This window comes from Lissotriton vulgaris, chromosome 5 (assembly GCF_964263255.1).
Source record: "Lissotriton vulgaris chromosome 5, aLisVul1.2, whole genome shotgun sequence".
Classification (NCBI taxonomy): domain Eukaryota; kingdom Metazoa; phylum Chordata; class Amphibia; order Caudata; family Salamandridae; genus Lissotriton; species Lissotriton vulgaris.
This window is the reverse complement of record NC_141693.1, coordinates 1,570,049,429-1,570,067,925: the sequence shown is the minus strand read 5'-3', so window position 1 is coordinate 1,570,067,925 and position 18,497 is coordinate 1,570,049,429. Positions and strand designations below refer to the sequence as shown.

General features: G+C 50.8%; 1 protein-coding gene across 1 annotated transcript in view; it reads left to right on the top strand.

Moving 5' to 3' along the window:
- Window positions 1–3,748: 3,748 nt before the first annotated feature.
- Window positions 3,749–18,497, top strand: part of LOC147716690 (chymotrypsinogen B-like) — an 85,302-nt gene continuing 70,553 nt past the window's right edge. The window contains exons 1-2 of the mRNA XM_086923645.1: window positions 3,749–3,883; window positions 4,453–4,556. Coding sequence (XP_086779771.1) covers window positions 3,832–3,883; window positions 4,453–4,556 — 156 coding nt within the window. The 5' untranslated portion in view covers window positions 3,749–3,831. The remainder of the gene's footprint in view (window positions 3,884–4,452; window positions 4,557–18,497) is intronic.

Sequence of the window (18,497 nt, the reverse complement as noted above, 5' to 3'; positions counted from 1 at the left end):
CACCTCCGAGAACTACATTCTACTGGGACACCTGAACTTCCACCTGGAAAAGAAAAACGACAGCAACACCACCACCCTTCTGAACAACCTGGCCAATCTCAGACTCAAACAACTTGTTGACACCCCCACTCATGTAGCCGGACATACGCTTGACCCAATCTTCACCTCCAGCAAGCACATCTCCTTCAATCACACCACAGCTCTCCATTGGTCGGACCACAGCTGTGTTCACTTCAGCTACAAAACTACCTCGACCCACAACCCCCCACAACCTATTCCTCGAAGAAACTGGAACAAAATCACCACCGACCAACTCCTCACATCGCTCAACCAAAACCCTCCCGCCCTCTCATCGGACCCAAACCAAGCTACCACCAAACTCAAACAATGGATCACTCACAGCGTTGACGAATTAGCACCCTTGAAAAACCACCAAACCAAACAGGGTAGCAAAAAGGCCCCCTGGTTCAACGATGACCTTAAGAAATCCAAGAAACTATGCCGTAAAAAACCCAACCCCTGACAACCTGACCACCTTCAAGACAGCCACCCGCAAACACCACCAATTGATTCGATCCACCAAGAAATCAGCATTCAAGGATCGACTCGACAACAGCGCCCATAACAGCAAGGAACTATTCAACATCGTCAAAGAATTTACCAACCCCACCGCAGCCTCAAACAACATTACTCCCTCCCAAGACCTCTGCGACTCGTTATCCTCTTTCTTCTACAACAAAATCGCCGACATACATAACAGCTTTGAGAACATTTCCAAACGAACAGTCCACTCCACCCACCTCCGAACCTAAACCGCCCTCTTACAACCTTAGCGCCTGGAACCCGATCACCACTGAAGACACCATCCGCCTAATGAACTCCATCCACTCAGGTTCGCCAACAGACCCCTGTCCCCACCACATTTTCAACAAAGCAGACTCCATAATCGCACCCCATCTCCGTGATGTCATCAACTGCTCCTTCAACTCCGCTACCTTCCCAGAAAGCTGGAAACACGCTGAACTCAGCGCCCTCTTGAAGAAACCCACAGCAGACCCTTCTGAACTTAAGAACTACCGCCCCATCTCACTCCTCCCATTCCCTGCCAAAGTCATTGAGAAAGCTGTCAATAGCTAGCTCGCCGCCTTCCTTGAATCCAACAACTCCCTCGACACCTCACAGTCCGGCTTTCGAGCCAAACGCAGCACCGAAACCGCCCTCATTGCAGCGACAGACGACATCCGAACGCTACTGGACAACTGAGAAACAGTTGCCCTCATCCTACTCGACCTCTCCGCCGCCTTCGACACAGTCTTTCATAGCACCCTCACACAACTCCTCAGCAACATCGGCATACAAGGAAAAGCCTTGAACTGGATCATCTCGTCCTCGCCGGGAGAACCCAGAGAGTCCGACTCCCCCCATTCAAATCAGAGGCCACCGAAGTCATCTGCGGAGTACCACAAGGATCATCACTCAGTCCCACCCTCTTCAACGTTTACATGAGTCCCCTCGCATCCATCGCACGACAACACAACCTTAACATCATCTCCTACGCCGACGACACCCAGCTGATCCTTTCCCTCACCAAAGACCCTAACACCGCCAAAACCAATCTTCACGAAGGCATGAAAGAAGTAGCCGAATGGATGAAAAACAGCCGCCTAAAACTTAACTCAGACAAAACGGAAGTCCTCATCCTAGGTTCATCCCCATCTGCCTGGGACGACTCATGGTGGCCATCGGCCCTGGGCACAGCACCCATACCCACAGACTACGCACGTAACCTAGGCTTCATCCTAGACTCCTCCCTCTCGGGTTTTCTTAAAATAACTCTCACCCACCAAAAGGTCCCTTGGTGGCTTCATCATCGGGTTCTTCCTCCTCCGCTGCGGGACGGGGCGTGCTGTGACCAATGGAGACGTGGGAGCCCTTACTGGAAGGTGTGAGCTGTATTACTCGAAAAATAGGCGTTGGAGGGTCAGTGAATTAATGAGCAAAATATCTAAAAAATACCTGGCCGCTAGGGACCTAAACTTTATTGAATCCTGTGGCTGATATTGTTAAAAGAAGGGGGTGGGAGGTGCACAGTATAATGTATGTGTAACTCATGGTCTACATGTTTCAAGTCCTCCCCCTGCGACTTCTCTTCAGGACCAAGAACAATTGACCCGCTAATACCACTTCTGTATGATGGCTGATATATTCCTTAGTGTCTATTCACGGTATATTATTATGCCTTATAAGATACCCAATTGGTACGTTGCTTCAATACTACCAATTTGGTATGATGCCTCAATTCATTTTATTATTATCTTAACTTTGCCCCATGAGATCTGCACGGGAGGGGAGGGACGCTTGTAGTCAAACTTGCCCACGCACGGAGCACCGGGCACGCAAAGTATGCTGGACGAAGAAGTAGCTTTGAAGCATGTAAGGCCCCAGGACATCACCTTTACCCTCTGTGAGACCTTTGCTGCCTGTGAGACCTTTGGTGCCTGTGAGGCCTTCGGGCCTGTGAAACCATCAGTGCCTGTGAGACCTTTGGTGCCTGAGAGGCCTTAGGTGCCTGTGAGACCTTTCGTACCCCTGAGGCCTTCGGGCCTGTGAGACCTTTGGTGCCTGTGAGACCTTCAGGCCTGTCAGACCTTAGGTGCCTGTCAGGCATTCAGTGCCTGTGAGACCTTTGGTCCCTGTGAGACCTTTGGTGCCTGTGAGACCTTTGGTCCGTGTGAGACTTTCGGTGCCTGTGAGACCTTCGGTGCCTGTGAGGCATTCAGTGCTTGTGAGACATTTGGCTGTGAGACCTTTGGTCCCTGTGAGACCTTTGGTGCCTGTGAGACCGTTGGTGTCTGTGAGACCTTCGCTGCCTATGAGGCATTTGGTGCCCGTGAGACCTTTGGTCCCTGTGAGACCTTTGGTGTCTGTGAGATCTTTGGTCCCTGTAAGGCATTTGGTCCCTGTGAGACCTTTGGTCCCTGTGAGCCCTTTGGTGCCTGTGAGACCTTCGGTGCCTGTGAGGCATTCAGTGCCTGTGAGACCTTTGATGCCTGTGAGACCTTTGGTGCCTGTGAGACCTTCGGTGCCTGTGAGGCATTCAGTGCCTGTGAGACTTTTGGTCCCTGTGAGACCTTTGATGCCTGTGAGACCTTTGGTCCCTGTGAGACTTTTGGTGCCTGTGAGACCTTCGGTGCCTTAAGGCATTCGGTGCCTGTGAGACCTCTGGTCCCTGTGAGACCTTTGGTCCCTGTGAGACCTTTGATGCTTGTGAGACCTTTGGTGCCTGTGAGACCTTTGGTGCCTGTGAGACCTTCGGTGCCTGTGAGCCCTTTGGTCCCTGTGAGGCCTTTGGTGCCTCAGAGACCTTTGGTGCCTCTGAGACCTTTGACGCCTGTGAGACCTTTCGTGCCTTTGAGACCTTTGGTCCCTGTGAGACCTTTTGTGCTTGTGAGACCTTTGGTGCTTGTGAGACCTTTGGTGCCTGTGAGACCTTTGGTGTCTGTGAGACCATTGGTGCCTGTGAGACGTTTGGTCCCTGTGAGACCTTTGCTGCCTGTGAGACGTTCGCCGTGCTCTTACAGGTTAGCCATCAGGCTCCCGGGGGAAGTACGCTGATCAGTGCTATTAATGCAGTGTCCTTTGTCAAACCAACAAAAACACCTGCTGCTCCTACACACCATGTTTGACTTTCCGCGAGAGAGAACCTTGTGGCTAATCAGAAGTCAACGTTGCACCGCTAATGATGACAGTCTCTCCACGACCCCTTCTGGCCTTATATAGAGGCCGCGCGTCACACGCGCCCGCAGATCCGAGTGAAGTTCTCACTGCACCATGGCTCTCCTGGCTCTGCTCTGCTCCCTGGCCCTGGCCGGCGCCGCCCTTGGTAAGTGACCGAAGTCTCACTTCATCATTGCTGACTGATAGGGAGCCCTCACCCCCAGGCCAGGAGTGCTGGTTCTTGTTGTCCTCTCTCTGAGACACAGCAGCTGTACTTCTGTGCCAGAGCCTAAAGGGCTGCCTTCCAAGCGGGTTAAGATCTGTCTACCGAAGGAAAATGCCCTCTGTTCCCAACCCTAGATCAGTTTTTGAGAGATCTCTGGTTAGATAATGTTCAAAAAACACTGATAACCTGCGGTCTTCATCGACGGCCCTGTACAACCCCGAGTTAACAGAGTTTGTGTACGAACACGAGTGTCTTGTTGTCCATCTAAACCAGCAGGGGCACCCACACCTTCCCGTGTCAGTCATAGATGGCAGGGTGGCTCTTACGCTTTTGACGGTCGCTGACCAGCTCCATCATGTTGCTCAAAAGTGCTTTTGTAGTATGCACATCTAACGTGATTTGTGATGAGGCGCCTAGTAATGTCCCTCATTGTGATGCCTCTGGACTCAGGGTAACTCTTGTTTTCTTTCCATGCGACTGAAACGACAAACTGTGCCTTCCGTTTCTAGGTTGCGGGGTCCCGCAGATCCACCCGGTGCTGAGCGGCTTTGCCCGGGTTATAAAGGGTGAGGAAGCCGTCCCCGGATCCTGGCCCTGGCAAGTCTCCCTGCAGGTAAGGACAAGTGTGCAAGCCCGCCTGGAGGTAATGTACCAGCAAGACAGCGCCCTGTGCCGGAGGCTTCTAGAAGAACCCCCAACAGCCCATAATGTCCATTCCGCTGGCCGTGCTTTAGCAAGGCTGTCCTTCTGCAGCCTTATAAGGGAGAATTAAGCTTTTTTTGGGGGGGGGGGGGGGAGGGGGTTCATGTCTGTTCTATACTGAATATATAGGGGAGGGGCGCCAACTTTGAACACCTTCTAGGGGTACAAAGGGGGAGTAGGTTTTCATCACCTTCAAACATGCTTTTTTATTCGCATATGGCACTAGTGAACACGGTTGTACTTACCTAGCTGCTGACAACTGCCACAGGAAACAATAAAATCGATGTGCCTGATTTTTTCCCCTTCAATTTATTACATTTTGTTTTCCACTGAGGTTGTCACCCTCTATAGATGGGGGCTCAGGGGCCCTCTTGGTTCTATTCAGAGGAAGCTCCTTTCTAGTGAAGGGCCCGTGGATTCCTCTGACCCCCTCTTTCCAGTGTCGTTCTGTACAGTTAATGATGGTATACACCTCAGGATGCTCTACTCTGCCTCTAGGCGCTTTAAATCTGTCGCTGCTACTACGTCAGTCCTCCTAAACGTAGCTCCTCCTATCAGCGAAGCACCTGAGCAATGCATGTATTTCAACCATGTCCTCCTACCTCTCGATTAGTAAGGTAATACAGGCAGTGCTTTAAATGGGGAAAAATACGTGCAGGTACTCATTAAAATAGCGGGTTGGCAAGTGGGCGGGGCTAGGGGCGGTGCTAAGGGCAACATATCATCATACATAGAGACTTCTGTACCAGTTGCAGCATATATGAAAACACATGAGAAATGTGGTTATGTCAAAAAACACAGATTCACTCATAATACAAAATGAAAGTCATGATGACACTTTCACCTGAATAGTCACTGCGCATCTGATTGACAGTGCAGGGTCTGTCTAGAGACCCTGTCCTGTTAATCACAGCATGACCCAAGCCCTCTCACCCCCCTGCTGTTCGGGGACATTCAAATGCGCACTGCTGGAATCTTCACCAGCTACTCTAGGCAAGGATACTTTACTGCTCGTTAATTACAAGCTGCTCGGAAGCAGAGCGGAATCTGCCCTGCACTGGAGCAGAAACCCAACACCTGAGCCTGCCGTGCCGAGGATCAGGGTACCGGTACTCTCCCTGGCTAGAGAGAAGTGCCGGTACTGACGGCCAAAAAAATCGGAAGTGCCAGTACTCAGTACCGTTGAGTACCTGCCCATTTAAAGCACTGAATACAGGATTACTTTATCACCTGCACATTTTACATGGTGAACACCAGAGGCCAAAATAGCGATTGCAGATTAAGCCTGAAATGTCTGCACCAACCCAACGGGAGAGGCCTTAGGAATTTCCTCCTAGTATTTGGTTAGTAGTGACGTAGAGGTAATAAAACAAAGGGCATGCAGGAGGCCTGTGTCGCTAATTTACTTTTTGGACACTGTGCGTGACAAACGATTACCTATTCTGTTTCCTCAGTGTGACGCACATGTCGTAAAAACCGAATTCTGGTGCTTTTCTAAAATGCAAAATTACACAAAATTGCCAGTTTAGCTGTTTCAGTGAGTTGGGCGAGGCATGCTCCCGGGTGGTGACATCCAATCCTACCAGACCGGGCACGAGACACATGTCCTAGCAGTTCGGGATGGACGGTGCCTTTGGGGGAACCTAGACTAACCTCATTTTGCACATGGCTGTTCCCTTCTTTAATGGCGAGAAGGTACAAAACAAGAAGAACAGCTTTAAATTCCATGTGTTAAATCCATACTTTTCTGTCCTCCCTTTATTGCAAGGTTTTAAATAGGGTACATTTTTAGGTTTCGCCTGCACAGTGCTTGCGCTGTGCTTGTGAAATCCCTTATATTTAATATATCCTAAAATGTGGCTATCAGTTCCCATGGCTGAATTACTGTGTTCATTCCTATTTGTGTGGAACTTTTTTTTAACTTCCCCTGGCTGCAGGTATTTATGATACTTCCAAAGCGGCTCACAATGTTTAAGGCCCATTCACTGTCAAAATAAGATCACTTCCTATGTAAAAGGCAGACGGCTTCTAAAAGTATGCTGGAATGCTTTCTTATTATTACTTAGTTGTGTAAAGCAGATGCTTTAGCCTTATAACTTTTGTGACATTTTCTATTCTCTTTGCACTTTGTAGAAATTATCGGTTTGATTTTTTCAACTTAATTTATTTGGTCATTATGATCAAATTCTAAATGTTGCAATAATCATTGCATGTTAAAAATAAAGTTAATATAGAAGAACTATGCTATGTTTTACTACTAAACAGGTAGCCTCAAGTGCAGTTACCTTGCAAACTACAGGGTCATGATTTGAATGGTGCAGCAGGTGTGAACAGCTTCATTGGGGTCATTCAATGAACCAGATCTTTAGGTCCTTTCTGAATTGGTGCAGTGTCGGGCTTCGGTGGAGGTGATAGGAGAGTTCGTTCCAGGTCTTGCCTGCCAGGTAGAAGGATCTTCCACCTGCTCTGGTCCTGTAGAAACGAGGGATGGTGGCTAGGGCGAGATCTGCTGAGCAGAGGTTTCTCTTGGAGGCGTGGAAAGAGAGTCAGTTGTTGAGATATTGGGGTCTGGTGTTGTAGAGGGTTTTGTAGGCGTGTGTCTTCTTTCAACGGGGAGCCAGTGGAGGTCGCAGAGGTGTTAGGTCATGTGGTCGTGTCGTGGGATGTCGAGGGTAAGTCTGGCTGTAGTGTTCTGGATGGTCTGGAGTTTGCGGAGGAGTTTTTTGTTGATTCCGGCATAGAAAGCATTACCGTAATCCAGTATGCTGGTGATGAGTGTGTGGGTGATGGATTTCCTGGAGTCTGGGGGATCCACTTGAACATCTTGCGAAGTATGCAGAGGGCTGTGAAGCATGCGGAGGATACAACGTTGATCTGGTGATTCATGGTGAGTGAGGAGTTGAGTATGATGCCGAGGTTGCATACATGGTCCGTTGGGGTAGGTTTGGTTTTCAAGGGTGGGGGGACACCTGGTGTTCTCCCAGGTGGAGGGGGTGGAGCCGAAGTTGAGCACTTCTGTTTTCTCTGAGTTGAGCTTTAGGCAGCTAATGCTCATCCAGGTCGCAACAGCTTTAATCCCTTCTTGGAAGATACGCTTGGTGATGTCAGGTTCCTTGGTGAGGAAGAGAATGAGCTGGGTGTCATCGGCATAGGAGATGATGTCGAGCCAGTGGTTTTTGACATTGGTTGCGAGGGGGCCCATGTAGACATTGAAGAGGATAGGGCTGGGGGAGGATCCCTGGGGTACACTGCATCTGACCTCTGTCAGTTCTGAGAGGAAGGGCGGGAGTCTTATTCTCTGTGTTCTGCCTGAAAGGAAAAATCGTATCCAGTCTAAGGCTTTTCCTCAGATGCCGGCGTCATGGAGTCTGGTGGCTAGTTTGCGGTTAGAGACAGTGTTGAAAGCTGGTGATAGGTTCAGGAAGATGAGGGCTGCCGGGTGGCCTTGGTCGAGGAGGACACAGATGTTGTCAGTGGCGGCGAGGAGGGCGGTCTCAGTGCTGTGGTTGCTGCAGAATCCGGATTGGGAGGTGTGGAGGTGCTATTGGTTTCTATGAAGTGAGCTAGCTGGGTGTTGACAGCCTTTTAATGACTTTGGCAGCAAAAGGGAGAAGTGAGATTGGCCTGAAGTTTTTGAGATCTGTCGGGTCTGCCAAGGGTTTCTTTAGGAGGGGTTGAATTTGGCGTAGCTTGGGTGCGATGGTAGTGGCGGCCCTGTGGATAATGTGCGGCTGGCAGATGTCAGTAGTTGCTCCGGAGTGGATGCTTTTCATTTTTTTAAGGTGTCTTCTCTGGTGAGAGGGGTGAAGGTGAGAAGACTCTGTTGCATGGCTTCATTTGGGGTGTGAGTTTTGCGGGGTGCCGTGGTCTTGGTTGTCAAAGTTGTCATAGAGTGTCTTGATCTTGAGGTGAAAGAAGGAGATGAGTTGTTGCAGAGATTTTGGGAGGGAGGGATGTCAGTTGCTGCGCTGTTGGGTATGGCGAATTCCTGTATGATGGTGAGGAGTTCCTTAGATTTGTGGGTTTCGGAGAGGATTTGGTTTTGGATGAAGTTTTTCTTTGTTGATTTGTTGAGTGGGTGGTGTGCTGTGATGGCTGCTTTGTAGATGGTGTGTACTTCGGTGTTTTGCTATTTCTTCTGTAGTCATCGGCAGGAGAGCTTGGATTATCGGAGGTCAGTGGTGAACCAGTTGGCTTTCTTGTTATGTCATGTCGTGGTGTTCTGGTGGGGAGCGAGAGTGTTGGCGCAGTGGTGATCCATTGGTGGAGGTTGCTTGCCTCTGTGTTGGCATCTAGCGTGGTTGGGGGAGGAGTGCAGGTGAGAGCGGAGGTGAGGTGTTCTTCAGAGACTTTGATCCAGTTTGTGCATGGGGGTGGTGTGCACTGTGTGCAGTGGGTTTCGGGAGGGAGAAATGGCTGCAGTGGTGGTCTGTCCAGAGCAGGTGTGGCTGAAGACAATGTTGTTTCCTCCGGTGAAGATGGATTGAGTGTGTGTCCTGCTGTGTTGGGGGGTGGAGACAAGTTGCTTCAGTCCTATGTTGGTGAGGTTCTCCAGGAGGGCTATGGTATTGGGATCGCTGTGGTTGTCCAGGTGGAAGTTCACATTTCCGAGTAGTATGTAATCCAAAGAGGTGAGGGTGTGGAGTGGGATTAGGTCAGCGAAAACATTGGCAAATGGGGTGCGGGTCCAGGAGGTCTGTAGGCGAGTGTTCCGCGGTGCATCATTCTGGGGTTGGGCTGGATCTGGAAGTGGATGTGTTCCATGGGGTGCGAGGTGTCATCAGAGAGGGCGGTTGTCAATTGGAGGAAGCTCTTGTGGACCATGGCGAGGCCTCCTCCTGGGCAGTTGGGGTGTTCTGTTCTGAGGATCGTGTATCCGTCGGGGATGGTGGTTGTGTTGCTGGGTGTGGAGCTGGTCTTGGTCCAGGTCTCTGTCAAGAAGGTGACATTGGGTGTGTGAGTGTTCAGGAGGTCCCTGATTTCTACGACGTGTCTGTACAGGGAACGTACGTTGAAGAGGATGAAGCTCAGTGGCTTTGTGTGGTGGTATCTGGTGGGTTGAGGGTTACCACCTGGTTCTAGAGGTGGGTAAAGGTGCAGCAGCAGTGTTGGCAGGAGGTTGGGCCTTGGGTGTTACTTGGCTATGAGAGATGGCAGTTGTTGTTGCGTCCGGGGTTGAGTGCTTGGAGAGAGCTGGGCTCACACTGGATGGGGATAGGGAAAACAGAGCCTCTGGCGCTGGTTGGGTCGGGTCACTGATCGGTGCAGACCCCACAGTAGGGGTCGGGGAAGGGTTACTGCTGGGAGGCGGGAGGTGGGATCGGGGGCAACATGCTGGGGGGAGGGGCCACGGGGGCAGCAGCAGCATGAAGTGAATAGGAAAAGGAGGCAGAGGAAAAGAAAAAGAAAGAAGAGGCAATGAAAGGAAAGGAGGAGGAAAAAAGGAAAGGAAAGAAAGGCAAACAGAAAAAAGGCAAACAAAAAAAGATAACACACACAGAGCGGACTAGCAGATGAGCAATCTCTTCCACTAGACCACCAGGGATTAGGCGCAGGCAGGAGCCTGCGGGTGGAGGAGGGCCCACAACACCTACCTCGCAATGAGCTCGAGTGACCCGAAGGGCAGTTCCACAATGGTGGAGCTACGCTGAGGTGAGCAGTGACTCTGACCAGGATTTCTTTAACTACTAAACAGACAGTCACGATTGCAGTTAACTTGCAGTTAAAAGGGACTTGATTTGAATGGTGCAGCAGGTGCAGTGGCACCATAGCCAACGCTTTTAGGACCACACTAAACCCAGATTATTGCAAAAATATAAAACTAAACAGGCAGTCACAAGTGCATTTACCTTGTAGTTAAATGGGACTTGATTTTAATGGTGCAGGGGGTGCAGTGACACCGGGTTCAAAAGCTTTAGGGACCCCATTAAACCCATATTATTGCTAAAATTTTAAACTAAACAGGCAGTCACAAGTGCACTTACATTGCAGACAACAAGCTCCTGATTTCAATGAAGCAGCAGGTGCAATGACACAAGGACCAAAAGCTCTAAGCATCCCTCTAAACACCTCCAATTACTATATTTTGATACTAAACAGGCAGTCACAAGTGCAGTTACATTGCAGACGACAGGGTCATGATTTGAATGGTGCAGCAGGTGCAGTGACACCGGCCCAAACGTTGTCAGGACTCGCCTAAACCCCTAATATTGCTATATGTTACTACTATACAGACAGTCACAGTTGCAGTTACCTTGCATATAAAAGGGGCTTGATTTAAATGGTGCAGCAGATGCAGTTGCACCGTGGCCAAAAGATGTCATAACTCCACTAAACACCAAATATTGCTATATTTTACTACTGAAGAGGCAAACACATGTGTAGTTATCTTGGAGGTAACAGGGTCATTATTTGAATGGTGCAGCAGGTGCAGTGGCACCAGCTCCAAACGTTGACATGCTCTAAACACCCAATATTAATATATTTTACAACTAAACAGGCAGTCATAAAAGCAATTATCTAGCAAGCACGAGGGTCATGATTTCAATAAAGCTGCAGATGCAGTGGCACTGGGACCAAAAGCTCCTGGCACCCCACTAAACAACTAATATTGCTATATTTGATCCCTAAACAGGTAACCACAAGTGCAGTTACCCGGCAGACATCAGGGTCATGTGTGAATGGTGCAGCAGGTGCCGCGGCACCAGGCCCAACAGTTTGTCAAAACTCCACTAAACACCTATTATTGCTATATTTTACGACTATACAGGCAGACACAAATTCAGTTATCTTAAAGGCACTAGGGGCATGATTTGAATGGTGCAGCAGGTGTGGTGGCCCGGGACCCAAAAGTTGGCAGAACTCCTCCAAAGATATAATATTTCTATTACATTGATTAATTATACTATTTCCCTCTTTTGTTTTAAAAATGTTTGCTATTACTTACCCAGACTATACCACTAGTAACAACACAATATATCACATTTTGTACATAAACAAGACATAACACTTTAATTGGATTTCTCTAACTTATATAGTACAACTACTCAGCAAGCTACAACTTACAACAAAAAATAGCTTGTTATTAATCACGTAGGTGGAACCTATAGTATTTACTGATGTTTTTTACTCAATTCAATTTCAATTCAATTTGATCTTTATTCGGTAAATTGCAAAAAACAACCATAAAAGCACAATTTAATATACATTATAAAAACAAATTGATAAAAGAGACCACATTGTCCACAGGAATAAAACACAATTAGTCTGTAGATTAATATATACAACAATATGTACAACAATATCAAGCGTTATCCCTCCATGCTGATTCTAAATTTTAGGGCTAATTTTAAAAAACTGATTACAAATAAAGTGCATTCGTTATTTAGCAGCTGTAGGTGACAAAGTGCAGGTTTAATCTGGGTAAAATTCAGTCTTTTAAGAAGAGGCTTAAGGTAAGCCCTCCGGGGAATATCATAAAAAGGGCAAAAGAATAAAAAGTGCACCAAATCCTGCGGAGACACACAGTCGCAGCCTCAGGTAGGTAACACTTGGCCTTCGTGGCTGCCTCTTGGAACGGCTAGCAGTAAGTGGAAGAGATTCAGCCGAAACCAAGTTAACAAGAAACGGTCAAAGCTCGACATTGGCCAAGTCAGGTATGGTTCCATGCTTAGTGTGGTTTGTATGACAACATCGTTTCTATTGCTGCTTTTCTTTTGGTCCACCTCCTCCCACTGGAATAGCTGTGAAAGAAAGAAAGTGTTTTTCACAAACTTTACATCGGTTACAGTAATTGAATAGGGATTTGAGAAAAGTTCCGGACGCCCCAATATTTTAGCCACGGGATTTTTAACATGTTATCCCATGTCAGTGCTTCTCTCAGGAGCTGATGGTTTAACGGGAGGTCTTTATTTAGCCAGCATTTCAGCCAGAATGTTAAAGGCCGAAGTGCAATGGTATCACCTAAATAAGGGGAACCTAACTCCTCATGCACTATAAAATTAGCAGTTCCTCTTGGAACCCCCAAAAGCTGTTTCAAGAAGTTGTTTTCTGCTACCACCAAGTCCTTAACATTCGTGTGTCCCCATAACTCGCTTCCATAGCAGCCTATTTCCAGGCTCTTGGCCTGATATACTTTTAACAAAGCGGCAATTGGGCGTTTCCCCATTTTCCTCGAAAAATTAAAAATTGCTGCATTTGCCCGTGTTATCTCCCCTTTTTTCTTCTGTACAGCGGGGCCCCATTTCAGTTGGTTATCAAACAGGACCCCCAAGTATGAGAAGGTTTTAGTCGTGGAAATTTTCTCCCCATTTACATGAAATGAAAACTCCTTCTTATGTGCTGTACCTACATTCATAACAAAAGGTTTTGAGTTATTAATGGAGAGATCCCGGGATTTCATAAATGTAAAAAAGGTGTTAAGCAGCAGTTGAAGCCCTTTTGGGGTCCTTGCCAACAAACGGCGTCGTCCGCATAGAGTAAAACAGGTAGCCCTTTACGTTCAACAAAGGGATAGGCAGCACATGTTTTTAAGAGGGTATTTTCCAGGTTATTGATGTATAGGTTAAAAAGAAACGGGGCCAGGATGCAACCCTGTCTTACACCCCGGTGTACTCCGAATGCCCTGGTCACCTTCAGGTCCTGGGTGTATCGCACGTTAGCTCGAGTGTCCTAGTGTAGATCCGCCAGGAAATTGACCAGGGTCTGCTCCACCCCCATATTTCTCATAGCCTCCCATAATTTGCCCCTATTGACACAGTCGAAGGCTGAAGAGAGGTCCATAAAAGCCATATGAACTGTGCCCTGACGTGCCAACATATATTTACCTAACACCATGTATAGGTTGAGACACTGGGAGATGGTGGAGTGGCCTGGTCTAAAACCATATTGAATTGGAGAGATTATATTATTTTCGTCAGCCCAGGTTGTTAGCCTATTCAGGATTACACCACCTACTACTTTTACGACCAAATCAATTAAAGATATTGGCCAGTAGCAGGATGTGCTGTTTCGGTCCCCTTTTTTAAAAACGGGGACTATTGTGGACAACCCCCAGGACTTTGGGCATCCATAGTCAGCGGCTGCATTAAATACAGCAGTGAGAATGGGGGCTCAAAGTGATGTCCTTGATTTAGGTTTAAAGTATTTTATTAAGGCATAAAAAACACGGGGAGGGGAGCAGGAGGTCAGGCAAACATACAATACAAGAAGCAAAACGTTGCAGCGAGTCAGAAGAAGAAGAGGGAGGCAGGGTGCCCCAGAGGGTAACAAGGCAAAAAACATAAGGCAGTAAGGCACTGTAAACAACCCCCCGTAGGCCCCCACTCCCTAGGCAAAGCCAAGCCAGAATAGCACTCTGCGACACAGCAAAAGAGAAGCATACCATACCACCAGCCCCTCGACCCCCGAAAAGGAGAAGAAAGAAAAGCAAGGAGGAAAGAAAAGAAAATAACACCCCAACATCCCCGTCCGATAAGCAGCATTAGAAGCATATAACCTCACTTCCCACCCCCAGCCCCCGGTCCCCAATCCGTACAATCACTCCGCCGCTGGCGCCGGCGGTGTCAGCCTAAGGAGGCGCAAGTACCGTGGGCACGTTAGCTCGCGAAATTCCGTGGACAGCAGTGCCAAAAAGGGATGCCAGAGCTCCTCAAACTGATCAACATTCCCAGCCACCGTTAGCGATATCTTCTCCATACCCAGTACCTGCCAGAGCCTATGCAACCAACCAGTGATAGAGGGGGCAGTGGGGGTGCGCCAAAGGACAAGTATGTTCTGAACGGCTGAGCCTAGCGCAATCGCAATCTGCCTGCCCCTGCGGGATTTCAGCGGGTACATCAAGTCATTGGGGAGGCCAAGCAAGACATACGCGGGGAAGCGCGGGAGCACAATCTCAAAATGCTTATCCACCTCATCTAAGACTTCCTTCCAGTAGGCCGACAGCACCGGGCACTCCCAGAGAATGTGCGTGAGGGTGCCCTCCTGTCCGCAGCCGCGCCAACAACCCTTATCGCCTAGTTTGCGCATCTCGTAGAGCCGCTCCGGGGTGTAGTACCAATAGGTGGACACTTTAGTGAAGGTTTCCGTCAGCCCAGTGTGGTATGCAGAGTGCCTCGCCCGATACGCAATCTTGTCCCATTCCTTGTGGCTCAGGGTCCTGCCCAGTTCCCTGTGCCAGCGCTCCCTCCCTGGGTTATGGTAGTGAAACGGCGGGGGCTGGAGAAATTTATACAAATCAGTGATGAGTTTGGCATCCGAGGCCCGGGTCACCAACCATCGCTCATAGGGCGTAATTGTACGGGCGGCGACGTCACGCACTGAGGGTTGAAGAGCCCAGTGGCGGACTTGCATGTAACGCAGTCTATCCCCCTCCGTCAGGCCAAACTCCTGTCGGAGCTGCTGGAAGGGGAGCACGCCCTCCGGCCCGTAGATCTGGAAAAGCGCTCTACATCCCGCACTCACCCAGTGGGAAAAGGCCCCCGGCTCCAGGCCCGGAGTGAAGTCCGGGTTGTCAGCAATGGGAGAGAACGGCGACGGAAAAGTGGTGAGCTCCCGTAGCTCACACACCGCGTCCCACACTCTTAGCGGGACCCGGGTGATAAAGGAGGCGTAGAGATTAGGCGGGCGGTGAACGCGCCGTAGGAACGGGACCTCCTGGAGGGTACGGCCCGCAACTGCCTGGTCTTGAAAGAGCCAGTGTTTGTCCGACTCCCACCGGCTCCACTCCACCAGGTACCGGAGCTGCGCCGCCTGAAAGTACTTCCGGAGGTCCGGGACCCCAAGACCTCCCGCCTCCGGGGCAAGCATGGAGAGGACCCGCTTCATCCGAGGCTTACGGCCTTGCCACACAAAGCGGGAGATGTCTGCCTGCGCCTGCCGTATCCAGCCCACGGGGGGCTGAAGAGGTAGAGCGCGGAGAAGATACAGGATCTGGGGCAGTATCGTCATCTTCACCGCCGCAATACGGCCCAGCCACGAGAGTAGGCCCTTGTTCCATCGGCCGAGTTCCTCCTTTATCTTTTTGCCTAGAGAGGAGTAGTTAGCTGCGACCATGGCAGGCAGGGTGGGAGCAAGCAAAATGCCCAAGTAAGGCACCGTAGAGGAGGACCACTGCAAAGGGAAAAGACTTTGAAGGTCCCGTCTGGTGTCGGCAGAGAGCGACACATCCAGTGCAGCCGACTTAGTCATGTTTATTTTAAAGCCCGCAACGCGGGCAAAAGCGTCCAGCTCCTGGACACAGGTAGGGAGCGACCGCCTGGGGTCATCTAGGGTCAACAAGACATCGTCCGCGTATAGGCTGACAGTGTGTGTGTATTGCCCCATCTTCACCCCAATGGCGTCCGGGTTGTCGCGGATCCTCTGCGCAAACGGCTCCATATAAAGGGCGAAGAGGAGCGGCGAGAGAGGGCAACCCTGTCTCGTGCCGCGCTCAATGGTGAAGCTGCTGGAGCTGTGTCCATTGACACGCACTGACGCCGACGGTCTCCTATAGCAGTTAAAGACCATAGTGCGGAACTTCTCGCCGATCCCTAGTTTCCCAAGGACCAGCTCGAGGTATGGCCAATGAACCCTATCAAAGGCCTTCTCCGCATCGACCGATAGCAGCATCCGCTCCCCCGGGACGCGTGAGGCCTTTTCCAGGACGTGCGTCACTCTCTTCGTGTTGTCGACCGTCTGCCTACCGGGTACAAAACCGGCCTGATCTGCCTCCACCAAACCTGGTAAGTGTAGACCCAGTCTGGCCGCCAAGATTCCGGTGTAAAGCTTGAGGTCCACATTTAGGAGCGAAATGGGCCGGTACGAGCCGCACAAGGTCCGGTCCTTCCCCGGCTTGGGGATAACCGACACAGTCGCCGAGAGGAGGTCCGGTGGGATGGCGCCCGGTTCGGAGAAGGAGTTGAACAAGCGAGCCAGGAGAGGAGCGACAGTGGGACAGAAGGTCTTGTAGAACAAGGCCGTGTAGCCATCCGGGCCCGGGGCTTTGCCATGCTTTAGCCGTGCGATCGCGGAGATGACCTCCTCCACGTGAATGTCCCTCTCTAGGTGGTCCGCCTGGGAGGGGTCCAAGACCGGGAGGGTCACGGAATCCAGATAGGCCTCAGCCTCTCCCGGTGGGGAAGATTCTGAAGCGTACAGTGCCTCGTAAAAGGATCGAAAGGTATCTGCCACCTCCGCGTCACCGGAAACCGGGATCCCATCCACTCCCACCAGCTCCTTCACCACATTGCGTTGCTGCGCAACCCTAAGCCTATGGGCCAGGAGCTTACCGCACCTGTCTCCGCCGGTGTAAAAGGCGTGTTTCAGGCGCAGCGCTGCGTACTCCGCTCGATCTAGATCCAACGCAGAGAGGAGTTTTCGTGCCGCCTTCAGTTGCTTCCAAACCCGAGGTGCCCCCGTCCGGCGGTGGACCTGCTCAAGCTCCCTAACCTGCGCCGTCAGTTCTTCCCTCTTGCGCTGGCGTTCCTTATTTTCAGCCGAGGAAATGGAGATAAATTCTCCCCTGACGACTGTTTTCAAAGCCGCCCACTGTGTAGCCAGGGACGTGTCAGAGTTGTTATTGTGGGTCAGGTAGTCCTGGATGACCTCCTCCACTCGCTTCACCACCGATTTCTTATGGAGAAGCGTGTCCCGAAGCCGCCACATCCCTCTCGAGGGGGGGGGCGCCGGCCACGCAAAAACTCCGGAGACCGGCGCATGATCAGACAGAGACAAGACCCCGATGTCCGCCGCCGTGGCGGCCGAGCGAAGTGGGCCGCTCACCAAAAGATAATCCAACCGCGAATAAGTGCGGTGTGCGTGGGAAAAGTAGGAGTAGTCCCTATCGGTGGGATGCATGGTGCGCCAGAGGTCATGCAGGTCCATCTCTGCAATCTGGTCCTGCACCGCTTTAGAAAGCTCCCCTGTCTGCGGAAAACGCTGGGCAGACCTATCTAGAGTGGAGTCGAAGACCATATTCAGGTCTCCCCCCAGGATGACATGGCGATCGGGCGAGGCAGCAACATCCACCAACACCGAGTCCAGGAAACGATCCTGGTGATCGTTTGGGCTGTAAACCGAACCAACCGTAAAGGTAACACCTCCTAAGCGCATGCGATACACTAAGAGCCTCCCCTTCTGCTCGGCATGTTTATACAGCACCTCCCCCCTAAAGGAGCTGGCTAGAAGAATGGCCACCCCAGCGGTCTTAGTCGCAGCAGAGGAAAAAAGTTGAGTGGGGAACTTGGCAGAGCGCAACCTATGGCAATCTCTGGAGAGTAAATGGGTCTCCTGCAGGAGGCAAATATCCGCCTGCGACCCCTCCAATAGGGAGAGGATCGCCCTACGCTTTACGGGGTTATTCAGACCCTTGACATTAAGGGTCACTACCTTCAGGGGTGGCATCGCCTCCAGGGAAACAGCGCGCTATGCAGCAGGCGGGGGATCAGCGGAGGGGGCGCGCGGGGCAGGGGCGCAGGGAAGGCCAGAGGCGGCATCGTACTCGTTCGGACAGCTTCGGACGGGACCCCCCCCACAACAAACCAACAATGAAACCCCCCCAAAACCCATTGATGGCAACCGGCCAAAACAAAAAGCAAAAAACAACACCCCATAGTCTCAGTCTAGCCCAAATGGGCGAGTCTGCAGAAAACAGTCAAGTGGACGTCCAGCCACACACCACCCCCCCGCCCCCCCAACCCCCAGCCCAGCATCGTGAAAGCTAAGAGCCTCTCCCCCCGGAGAAAAATTAGGCCGTCAAGGCCACACCAGTAGACTCAGGCAAGTTCCTGGCCGCAGTCCTCAGGGCCTCCGCCATGTCAGCTCTGATGGTGGGCGAGTCCGGGCGACTCACTGGCGCTGACGATGGGCGCCTTCT